Raw genomic sequence first — 12,022 nt, 5'->3', positions numbered from 1 at the left:
ACCAGCAATGACAGCCCCAGTCATGAACCCTTAGCTTGAGACCACAGCAAAACTCAAACTGGCCTCCCGACAGGTCAGCGGCCAACAGCGTAGGGCCTGGGATTCCAAAAGCACAAGGAGCTCGAGTTCCACCCTCTGAGACAACACCGGCCGAAAAATATCCCCACCACCATGGGGGCCCGGGGACCCAGTCCAGGTGACCAGCTTAGAGGGTGTCCTGGCTGGAGCCCGTGGCTGAGGATGGCTGATCTTTAGATCACCATCTCTGGTTGCCTGGATGCCCCCAAAGAGCTGAGTGACTGGGGCCCAGTTCCCTGTGGACACTGGCACCTCTGCGCTGCCACTCTGCCCCCTCCCCGGTCCTCGGGGCCCATCCTTCCACCTTCTGTTCTCAGGATGTTTTCTGCACACTAATTAGGCCTCCTCTCCTCCACCTTTGAAAGAGGAGCTTTCTCCCCGGCCAGGGGACTCGAAATGGAACCCTCGGTTTTCCTGGCGGCTGCAGGCAATCACTTAACCCCCGTGACCGCCGGGGACAGGAGGCCGGGGCTGGTGCAGACACAGAGCCCCCTTTAATCAGCAGGAAGCTCTGTGCTGTTCTGCGCTGCTTGCTTGGCCGGTGAATTAAACAAATCCATAAAGCATCGATTTTCCACCAGTAGGTGAGGGGTTGGGGGAAGTAGAATTCAAACAGAAAAAAATGTTTTTAAAGAGCCCCAAGATGAACATGCACTCGCCGGGGACAGTCCCACCTGGGCTGCGGCAGACCCTGATCTCACCCCGCTGGGCAGAGGCAGCCACGCCCCGAAGGAGTTAAGAACATTCTCGGGGAAGCGGGCTTCCAGCGCGATTTTGTTTGTGAGCTCTGTGCGGTACCAGCTCCAAATAATAAGGTGGCATGTTAATTACCCCCCCTTCTAATTCACCTTTCTGCCGCACACAGTGGACGGGGAGGCGTACGGGGTGTGCTTTCAAACCTAAACAACCCGGGCTTGGGGCGGGGGCACCAGGCACAGTTCTGTTGCTGCGTCTCTGAAAGGAGCCCACCAGCCAATTAAAAAGGAACCGTTGGCCACTTAAAACATAATCATTACTTCTGTGAATGCTGCTAAATTAAATAAGTGTTATCCGCATGATTTTTTTTTCCGTGACTTGGGTTTCTTTTGAAAGAAAACATTTTGTGACTTCTCGAGTTGATCTGTTTGCAACCAGCATGAGGAATCTGAAATCGTTTTTCTGGTACTTCGAAGTTCTCGTCTCCCCGAGGCTTCTCTTTCACCAGCCGAAGTCAGGGAGCAGGGAGCCACCCGGGACCACTGCCGCTGAGGGTCACTGCTGCAGGTCTGCAGATTGGCTTCGGGCGGGGGCCTGGGCAGCTGGATCTGGACGCTGGCAGCCAGTGAGAGCTATGAGCGAGCCCTCCACAGCCCCGCAGCCCTCCTGGCTGTGGGCCAGGGAGGTGAAGTTCACGTGACATAAGGAGTAACCATTTTAGAGCGAGCCATTCAGCGGCCTTGAGCACATGTGCTTTCTTGTGCAGCCATTGTGCAGCTCTATCTAGCTCCAAACCCCCTTGCCACCCAAAGACACCCGGCCCCAGCAGCCGTGCCCCTGACTCCAGCGACCTCCAGGCTGCATTCCGTCTCTGTGGACTTGCTGGTTGCGAAGGCCCCACAGACGCGGGCTCATTCAGTATCTGTCTGTGTCTGCTGTCCTGCGCTGTGCCTGGAGTGTGTCTTTATTTTTATGGGACAGATGAGGCGAGTGTTTGCAGGCTGCGGTGTGATGTTTCCACATGTGCATGGGCTGGGGACAGGCACACCAGGAGGAGGGCAGAGCCACCCCCTAGAGGAGTTCGGGGCTCCAAGTCATAGCCGGGAGTACGTTCTGGTCTTGACAGGAGGTGGCTGCAATGTACACTTCAGAATGGCTGCCAGAGGGTTTTAAACACATCCGTCGGTACCTGATGCCCCTGCCTGTGGCAGCACACAGTCCACCATGTTAGCCCATCTGCTCGGCTGCTGATGGACACTTGGGCGGCTCCTGCTGGTTGGCCACTCCCACTGGCCACTTGCTGAGTCTACGCTGGTGCTTTGGGCAGATACTGGGACAACTACTTCCTTCCGTGGGACACCGCCCCCCATCCTGCCAGGTTTCCTCCTGTCCTACGTGCCTTAGTCTACCCTCTATGCACTCCAGGGGATGCAGTCCCGAATCAACCTTCACTTGGGATGGAACTCAAAGAAAAGCCCACCCCCAAACAGGCTGGGGGCACTATTCTGTTTGTGCAGTCCTGTGACCCGCAGACCTGTGAGGCCCAGGCTCGGGACCCCAGAAAGCCAGCTCCCCACCTTCCCTGAGCTCATCAGGCACTGCGAGGGACTGCCTAGGGCCTAGCTGGCCCCAGCGGGGTGTCCAGAGAAGCCTCACATGGGGGCAGGAGGTCTGAGCAAACTGCACCGGAGCCCTACTTTCTGAGTTCTCCTGAGAACTTAGGGTTTCTGGTTCCCCATTTTCCAAGGCTGAAGATGAGAGCCACATGGTTTTGGAGTGAATATTTCTGCTCAACCTGGTGCTGCTGCACAGGGCCGCCTGGTTAAAGGATTGGTCCCCGAGGGGCTGGTGGCTTCTGGTATCCTGGGCCTGCTTGCTTGGGGTGCACAGAGGCAGGCTCTGCCAGGCAGGGGTGGTAGCTGGGCCTGTGGGTGTGTTGGTACCCTGGTCCTGCGAGGGCCCATCTCCTGAGTTTGTGTGCTGCAGACGCTGATATCGCTTTATCTCATTTAGGTGACGGAGACATTGTGAATAATATGTATGAGCCCGACCCAGACCTGCTGGCTGGCCAGAGTGCCGAGGAGGAGACTGAGGACAGCATCCTGTCCCCCATCCCCATGGGGCCACCGTCCCCGTTCCCCACCAGCGAGGACTTCACCCCCAAGGAAGGCTCGCCCTACGAGGCCCCTGTCTACATTCCCGAAGACATTCCTGTCCCGCCAGACTTTGAGCTGCGGGAGTCCTCCATCCCCGGGGCTGGCCTGGGGATCTGGGCCAAGCGGAAGATGGAAGTCGGGGAGAGGTTTGGCCCCTACGTGCTGGCGCCCCGGGCCGCACTGAAGGAAGCCGACTTCGGATGGGAGGTGAGCATGATTGATCATGGCCATTTATCTTGTGTTCGATCTATTTATAAAGCTGGGTGAGCAGCCGCTGCCTGAGGCGGGAGGCTTGGTTGGTCTCGGTCGGAGAGAGCACTCGAATGCCACATTTCCCAGGGTTATTTTATCCTGCGGCCCGCATGACGCGACTCAGAAAACATCAGCGGTCCTTGTGGACGCCCGTCGGCCCCTGTAGGCTCCTCCCGGAAATGTGTCTTTCATGAGCTCATGTCTTAAAACATCCCACGCCCCCGCTGGATCCTAGGTGCTAACATGCCACTGCGGCTGTGGCTGAGCGGGGAGATTAATCGAATGGCCCAGAAGAGGTGGTTCTGCGGTGGGTCTCCATCCTGTCCCAGGCGCCTGGGGCTGCTCACGAGACCTGAGAAGCCTGCACCCGCGCCCGGATGGCACAGATACCGCGGCCTCCTGCCCAGCCTGGAGAGGGCCCCAGGGAATGAGACCTTGCCTGCTCGATGGTGCAGGAACCCTTGGGGGTCAGGACAGGAATGGTGCGTCAGGCCAGACAGGGGCAGTGTCTCCAAAGATGGCACTGCAGCATTCAGAGGTGCCCTGCTCAGGCCACGGGCAATGCTGAGCCTGGATCTGGGATGTCTCAAGGTGGCCTCATGGGGACTAAAAGCCCCTCAAAAACGCACTTCCTCATGGGCCTGGCCTTCCCACCGGCTGTACACAGCCAAGTTTCTGTGGTATTTTTGGCAGGGACCTCAGCTGGGCAGAAAGTGGGAATGCCAATCCGGATTCCTTCTGGGGTTTCACAGCCTCCGAAGCACTGGACCCCTGGAAGTCAGGGCTGGAAAGGGCAGAGTCCAGGGAAGGACGAGGCCTGGGGACTGGCGCCGGCCCCCACAGCAGGGGCTAGAGTGAGTATGTATGGAGCAGGGGTCTTTATCTCCTGTCCCCACCTCTCAAAGCGGCTTTGGAAAAGTTTCCAAGCTGATCTGCAGAAAGAGGGCCGACTTCAGGTCTGCATGCTCCCTTCCCTCTGACTTTGCATTCACCGCCCACCTCTCCTAGATCCCTGGAGATACCAGAACCCAGCACCCAATTCCAGACTCTGGGGAGGCTCTGAAGCCCAGCACAGGAAATGGGATGTGTTGATGGACCCATCAGGGTAGCAGGAAGTGGCCATGTGCCCCGGCACTGAGGCCCAACAGGGTTCCTCACAAGGAGCTCTGCTTGAGGAGCTCCTCCTAACAAGGCTCCTCCTTGTTAGCGGGATATGTGGGGTCCCTGGTAGCATTGTGCGGCTCTTTGTCATGAGCATTTTTGCCTGAGCGTCAACCTGAGCTCCCAGCTCTTTAGAGGGCTGTGATGGTCCTGGTGGGAGGCCAGCTGGACCAGGTGGCTCATGGTAGCGGTGTGTGGACTTCACCGTAGGCCAGCACAGTGGTGTGCGCAGCTCTGCACACTGCTGGTGTGAGCGGTGGCTCCCGGCCCCTGCCGTCCACAGGCAGCCGAAGCAGTGTGTGGGGCTGAAGTCCCAGGTCACCTTGGGGCCGACTGGCTAGGGGCCAGGGAGTTAGCAGAAGCAGGAGAGGATGAGTGTAGAGTCGCAGGCCTCGGGTGGCATGTGACAGGTTGTGTCATGGCCTACGTGCCATCCTTAGGGCCGGAGGGGAGTGTTCTTAAGTTTTAAGGCACATGAGAGTTTGGGGCTGTGCGCTGGGTTGGCTCCCACAGGAGCGGCTGTCTCAGCCCTCCCTGCCTGAGCAGGAGAGGGTTTAAGGGTGTTTGTTTGAGGTACTTAAAAAGGTCAGTACTATTTAATTAGTAGGTGGCTCTTAGATGCTGGAGGGTAAGTGAGCCCGGCAGGTAGTACTGTGGGTGACCTTGAGGTGACTTTGTTCTTGTCTGCTCTGATACAAGTTTCTGTTTGCTTTTACTTTCTAGTTTTTTTTAATTTTAAAGAAACGGCCCATATCGCCACGGCTCCCACGGTGCCAGGCCTGGTACGGGCCGTCGCTATCACCTGCCTGTGCCTGTTGACTCTGCAGCGCTGTTTATTCTCCAAGTACGTGAGGGCGCGTCCCCTCCTCCGGGCACTGCCTCCCTCTGCGGAGCGCTTTGTCCCGTGGTTGTGACCCGACAGCGTCCTTTCATGCCTGCGCTCAGAAATGTGCCCTCCACTCCATGTCCTCAAACAGTGTTGCAGACGCTCCCACCACGGTCGCGCCTGACCGTGTTTTCTTTTCCAGTTCAGGCCCCCATTACCCTGCTTTGCAATGGCCCCTGGGCTTTTTTCCTGCATCAAACAGTCCAGACAGTCGTGTCGCGTTGTGTTGTGTCGTGCTGGCAGCGGAGGGCGGGACTGACAGGAGGAGGTAGCTGCTGAGGGGTTGGGCCCAGCCACCTTCACCAGGGTTAGCGACAAGGTGGCGTTGGGCTTGATAGCTGGAGTTCCCTGGCAGGGAAGCCATCGCTGGGCAGGCTGAGTGGAATTTTCCATGTGCGTCCTGCAAAGTTGGGTGCTGTTTTGCTGTGTTTGTTGGCCTTCTTGGGAGAGACACCCAGTGGCAGCTGTCCCCTCCCTGGAGTCTCCCTTGACTTCCTCGGGATGTGCCTTATCTCCTGATCGTAGCAAAGCAGGGTGAGATCAGGATGGAAACCTGGGCCCAGTGTGCTTGGTGGCCAGCGGCAGAGGGCCTCCTGGAACTGGCACCACAGGCGGCCCTGCCCACCCACCAGCTTGCCTGGGTTCTGCAGGGAAGCGGGTAGCAGAAGCCACGCATGAGAGCCACTGGAGGGCAAGCTCCGAGCTCGTCTTGGAGCCAGGCCTGTCCCGGGCAGGCGTGGACACAGTCCCACCATGGTCCCGAACTTGACTCCTACTTGTTCTCTCTTTGCACTGGTAATCAAATTTTAAGAATCCGAGCAACAGAATTTTACTATCATTAACACAGAGTCTGTTGCCTGTAAAGAACAAGTAATGACACCTTTGCAAAGATGAGGAGAGGTCAAGGGGACCCGGCCTTTTTTCTGAGTCAGGGCCCTGGCGTCCAGGCCAGGCTGCGCTCAGGATCCAGCTGCCCAAGGGTCTGGGAGCCCTGTCCTCAGAGAGACAACTGAGGGCCATGGACCCTTGGCGACCCAGGGGAAAGAAAGGTCACACTGATTATTCCGACTGACCTTGGAACAGGAGGGAAATAATGTTCTGGCTATTCTGGGAACGAAGTTTTTGCCTGCACCGTTAGGTGGACATCAGATGAAAATGTCTATAATTTTTTTCTTTTTGTAACTTGAGGCACTGGGCACAGCCAACATGAGGTTTGGTGGTGACTTGGGCCCCGGAAAATACCTCTCTTTCCCTGTGGGTTGACACGGATAACAGCACGGTTCAAGGCACCCAGGATCGAGGCGTCCAGGGGTGGGGACCCTCTGCTCTCCTCCTGAGGAGCAGGGGTCTGGGTGCAGGACTTTCTAGCTGACGCAGAGGCTGCCTCACTCCTGCAGGACAGGACTCTTTCATTTCAGGAGGAAAAATGTCCCGCGTGAGACGCCCACCCTAGATGGTGAGTGCGGGCACAGTGCCTGGAGGTGCCCCTGGGTGTGGCCGTCAGGAGGCCCGCATTTGGACGCTCAGGCTTGGCACCTTCCCCAGACGTTGCACCTTGCCTGCCCACCCCACAGCCTGGATATCACCCTGTGAATGCATTTTATTGCCCTGAGGTCTGCGAAAACAGTGGTTTTGATCATGAGTTCAGCAAATCAGGACGTTTATCATGGCATTATTTATTTGCTAATGAAGGAAAGGCTGCAGAGATGGGGACGGCTTGGGGGCCACCTGCCCCGAAGGTCTGCAGCTCTGTGGGAGGCCCAGGGAGAACACAGATTCCACCGACGCCGGGCACCATCTCCTCCCAGTCCTGCCAGATTCTTGGTGTGGTGTACCCCAAAAGTTAGCCTTGGGGCGCCCCCAGTGCCTGGCTTGGAACCCGCCAGCATGACTGGCATTCAAGCCTTGTTGCGGCACTCAAGCGTTGCCTGTTTTAGAAGCTGTTGTAAAAAGTTACCGAGGCCTGATGGGGTTGCAGTGATCTGGGGAATGTACTCAAGTGCACCGGCACATCCCCTGGCATGACTGGCTGAATGTTAATAGGTGTGTTCATCTGTTCAGTCAACAAATGGACCAGGCATGGGCCAGGGCCCTCAGGGAGCTCCATGGTCACTGGGGGAAAATCCTGGAGGTCTGGGGCTGCCTCACTGTCTGTGTGCAACCATCCCTGGGCACATGGAGGGTATTGGCAAGGGTCATGAGCTGCCAGTGACCCCCAGGTGTGTTGAGAGGCCCTGAAGGGCAGGAGGAAGAGCTTCTGCAGGGGTATGAATGCATTATCCTCACGCCTCGCAGAGTGGCTTGGCTGGGGAGGAGGCAGAGCGGGCACACGCGTCCACCTCACACACGTTCCTGCATGTGTCTGGACATCTGTGCTGGCCCAGTGCTGCAGTCTGAGAAGGTGGGGCCCAGCTGGTGTGTGGCTTCCAGATGTAGGGTGCCCTGCCAGAGGCCAGGCCTCCAGTGGGATGTTAAAGGCAGCAAGGCAAGCACAAACTGCAGCCCAGAGAACCAGCTGCACTGTACCCCAAGAACGCGCCAGAGAGGCCCGAGGGCCAGGGCAGTGAGCAGACTGCAGAGTTGCCCAAAAGTTTACACAGCACCACCAGCCAGTAGATTGGGCGCAGGCTGGGTTGAAGCCGCAGCCTCAGGATCTCCGTGGGCCTTGGGGCCTCGGTCCCCTCCTGTCTGGCTGTCACGTCTCTCACCATCACCTCAGCCCTCCCTGCATGCAGGACTTGCCGCCTGCAGACACTTGGCAGATGCGTTGAGCGGCTGTGTGTCTGCTCTCACGTGCATCCTCCCTTTCACTTTTGCAGGAAATCCTGGCCCGGTACCTGTGTCTCTGCCCTGCCTGGGCATGGTGGCTCTGGAGAGCTGGCTCAGTGTATGATGTGTAGGGGGCTCAGGGCATTAAAGCCGCAGGGAGGCCCTCAATAGCGGCTTCACACCCAGGCCTTTGCACTTAGATCTTGTGGTCCAGGCGCTGCTGTGAGGCCCCTCTGTAGATGCTCAGGGCCCAGTGGAATCCAGCCCCACCCTGGCCTGCTGAGTCACCTTGTGCCTTTGCGCAGGATCCCCAGTGATTCATGGGCACAGGAAAGTCTAGAGGGACAGGCCAGACAGCACATGCCCGGCAGACATGTCTGCTTGGGAAGGGGGCAGCTTCTGGGTCTGTGGAAAGGCTGCAGGTACTAAGTCTGCCTCCAGCAACCCTGTGGGAATGCCTGGTCTTCTTGCTCCTGGGCTCCCGCTCCTGCCTTGCCCCAAGGGGACAGGGCAGCAGCACCCACTCCTGCAGGCTCTGCCGTTTCTAGGAGCCCTGGGCAGCCCCATGGAGAAGCAGGGCTCACGTGCAGGGTGAGCTGTCCTGCAGGCCGAGAGCCTCCTCTCTGCCCCAGCACTGTCTTAGCCAAAGCCTCCCAGCTCTGGAGGACCTCAGGACACTGGGAGAGGAAAGGTGGGCTGGGGCCTTCCTGTGTGTACAGGTCACCCCCAAAAGTGAGCCATGCAGCCCTGTTTGCAGAAAGCGGGTGAAAATTGGTGCCTCTCCCCATGTGCTTGTTCCCAAGGTCAGGAGCGTTCCCCAGAGCCTTCCTCAGGTGACCTTGGTCTAGGTCCACTGGACTAGCTCTCATTGGACTGTGGGCAGGTAGGGACAAAGCCTGGTTTATCCAGAGACACTGGAGTTAGGACCAAAAGCTCTAGCAAGCCCCCCCAGGGACCAGGCTCATGACAGTGCCCAGAAGATTCTTATCTACACTCAGGGTCCAGGACGCTGGCCTAGAAAGAGGGGGGAGTCCGTCCACATCTCCTACACTGGCATCACAGTGCCAGGCACAGGAGGCCAGGGGGCAGGGCTGGCAGCCTGAGCGCCGCACGAGCTGTTGTTCTGGGGTGGGAGGCACAGCAAGGGGCTTGTGGGGTGCTTCAGTGCGGCCTCGAGGGGCCCAAGAGTGAGTGGAATGCTTGTGCGGGCACCAGTGCTCCACACCGTGCACAGACCTCCTGCACACCCTCGGGCAGGGCTGCGTTCTCATGCCTGTACCCGAGACACACACTTCTGCCCCCGCGTGCACGCAGGGCTGGCCCGCTGGCGTGCGTGATGGGGCCTACCTCGCAGACTCCTGTTATGTTCTGCCCTTTACGCTGCCCAGCAGGGAGGGGCAGTGCCGTGTCAGGTGTCGGCGGCTGGAGTCCTGGTAGCAGGGGCGGGGGAGGACCCGCTGCCCTCGATGACCACTGCATCAGAGCCGGGCACTTTCTGTCTCTAAACTCATGCGCTCGTCCCTGACCCCTCTCCACGGCTGCCACGCACACGCAGGAGTCCTGGGGCACCCAGGTGGCTGCATGATGGGCACACAGGGTGGGCTCTGCCCAGAACCTCAGGCTGATTTGCCTTCCTCTGCCCGGGCAGCTCTTCACCCTTGACACCAACTGGCCGGGCCCCTGTCTGGCCCCTGGGGGCTTTATTTAAGTGCAGAAAGTGCGGCAGGGCTTCCTGCCCCATGACACCCCGAGTGTGCTGTGCACAGCAAGTGTCCATGCTGCCACATGCACCTGGAGAGAAGGTTCAGAGGCGGGCGCCCGCCGGCCACCAGCGAGGGATGAGGGTTGGAAGCCCATGGCTTCCTGTTGGAATGGAGCTGATCTGGAGGCTCCCGAAGTCTGGGGGAGAAACCCTGGGGCCACCCCGTTTCTCCAGGAATCCAATCAGCAACCATTCCCATTTCTCCCAAGTACCCTGACATCAGCCGGGATGTTTTTAGCCCAAGAATGCCACAAAATCCTGCACTATCTTCAGCCCCGCTCCGCGGCCTGGGTATATAAGGAATTTCGGAAAAAAGGAGAGGAATGACTAAGAATACCTCCCGACGGCTCTCCTCCACTTCCTTAAGGGGTAATAACCCAGCCGAAGCCCAGCAGAGGGCACTTGCTTTAAATAGCGCGTTCTGATTCACAGGCGAAAAAGGGAAATAAATGTTTTCTTTTCATATTCGAGAGACATTCACGTATGCCAGCTTCTTAAATGGTATTTTACCATCCACATCACACCCCCAGGACAAGCCCAGCCCTCCCGGCACGGACCTGTGTCTCAGGCCATAGACAGCACAGCCGGGCTGACGGGCAGGGGGAGGCCGGCTGCTCCCTGAGGCTTCCGCGGGCCAGGCCCTTCCTTGGCCCTTTCCCTTCCCCTCCCCTCTCCCTCCTTTCTGTTTTCCTTAAGGAGAATAAGGGCTATGTCTCCCCGGACCCCAACAGAGGCACCCCTGCGCTCGGTGGGCTGTGCAGGCCTGGTGGGCCGACCTGACCACAGAGCCCTGGACCCCAAGTGGGCACCTATGGGGCACCCCCCATGGGAGGCTCTTTCTCATCTGGTCCCCTGCAGGCAGTGCTGTGATTAGCACAGCCCCGCTTTTGGCTGGAACCTGAGGCCGAGGGTGCAGAGGGCAGTTTCAGTCTCCAGGTCACTGATCCAGGGACCAAGCAGGGGCATCTGGTTGTCCGGACCCCAAAGATAGGAAGCCTTGGTAGGGAATGGAAGCCAGTGAGGCCCTGGCTGGTGGGTGAGGGGCAGGTGATCCATCAGGACCAGCATGGGCTCCAAACCTAGCTCTGGTTCCTCCTTGGTAAAGCAGCTAACCTGCACCGGGTCACAGTGGGCCCGGTGGGGGCTAGTTACTGCTCACCAGGCGGCGCCCTTGTTTATGACCCAGTATTCCTGGACCCTAGAGAGTACCACCAGCTGCTCCAAGGCTGAGTGCCGGGCTCTGCCTTGGCCTCAGGGTGCCAGGGGCCACAGAGGATGGAGATGTGTTCAGACAGGGCTCTGGCCCAGCTGTCATCGTGTGGGGTGCAGCTCAAGACCCCCAGAAGCCCTCACACTTACAGTCCTTGAGCTGTAATCCTCAAATGATTGTACTGAGAGCCCAGGGCTCTAGCAAAACGATACTCCAGGCCCACCCTCTGCCCACTGGGCCAGGATTCCTGGGGAGGATGACTCCTGGGAATCTGCCTTCTGATAGCATCCGAGGAGTGTGCGCCCGGGGCTGCCTTGGTGTCCCTGCAGCCGGCCTCCTCTCTGCCCTCCCACTCATGTCCCCAACACTGGCCGAGAACGGCAAGTTTCACTCCATCTCATGCAGCTCCAGTGCTTGGAGTGGCCCCACCCATCGTGGACATCCAGGCACCATGGCACTTGGGTGACTGGGGCCTCAGCTGTCAGTAGAACAGGCTGAGTCAGGCTGGTGCGCATCGCGTGGGCCAGGCAGGGAGTGATGCTGCCTCGCACATCAATCATCTCAGGTGTCTGAGCCCATGGGGTCCCTGTGAGACTGGTGCTGGCATTAAACCCCTGGGCTCATCCCATATGGCTGGGGAGGGCGACCCCTGGGGAACCCACAGTGTTGGTCTTCAGCACTAGCAGCATTTCCATCTGAGTCATTTCCCAGGGGCGGCTGCACGGGAAGCAGGGGCCCAGGCCTTCCTGAGGGTGGGGCCGCTGCGGGGTCACAAGAACCCCAGGCCTTCCAGGCCATAAAAGGTGTCCTGGGAATGGCGGGGACGTGAGCCCCATGCTCCCTGGGCGGCAGAGGACAGAGATTCCACCCGGCCAGGCCATCCTGCTTATCAGGAGCGATGGGAATTCTTGTGGCTGTAATCCGTGGGGCAGGCATGTGCTTGTAATGAGTCCCTGCCACCTTGGCCTCGGCCAAAAGCCAGGCAGCTCACAGGCTGCCTGGGGCGGTGGGCTACAGGATGGTCCTACGAAGGCCGCCTCACTTTGCCAGCC

The 12,022-nt window shown here is 58.8% G+C and overlaps 1 protein-coding gene across 1 annotated transcript in view; it reads left to right on the top strand.

The window, feature by feature from the left end:
- Positions 1-2,787: 2,787 nt before the first annotated feature.
- Positions 2,788-12,022, top strand: part of Prdm16 (PR domain containing 16) — a gene marked incomplete at its 5' end in the record, with an annotated part of 187,941 nt that continues 178,706 nt past the window's right edge. The window contains 1 exon segment of the mRNA XM_013504223.1: positions 2,788-3,137. Coding sequence (XP_013359677.1) covers positions 2,788-3,137 — 350 coding nt within the window.

Source organism: Chinchilla lanigera, unplaced genomic scaffold (genome assembly GCF_000276665.1).
Source record: "Chinchilla lanigera isolate Chin_1 unplaced genomic scaffold, ChiLan1.0 scaffold00085, whole genome shotgun sequence".
NCBI lineage: Eukaryota > Metazoa > Chordata > Mammalia > Rodentia > Chinchillidae > Chinchilla > Chinchilla lanigera.
The sequence above is the reverse complement of the archived record's forward strand: the minus strand, read 5'-3'. Positions and strand labels throughout refer to the sequence as shown.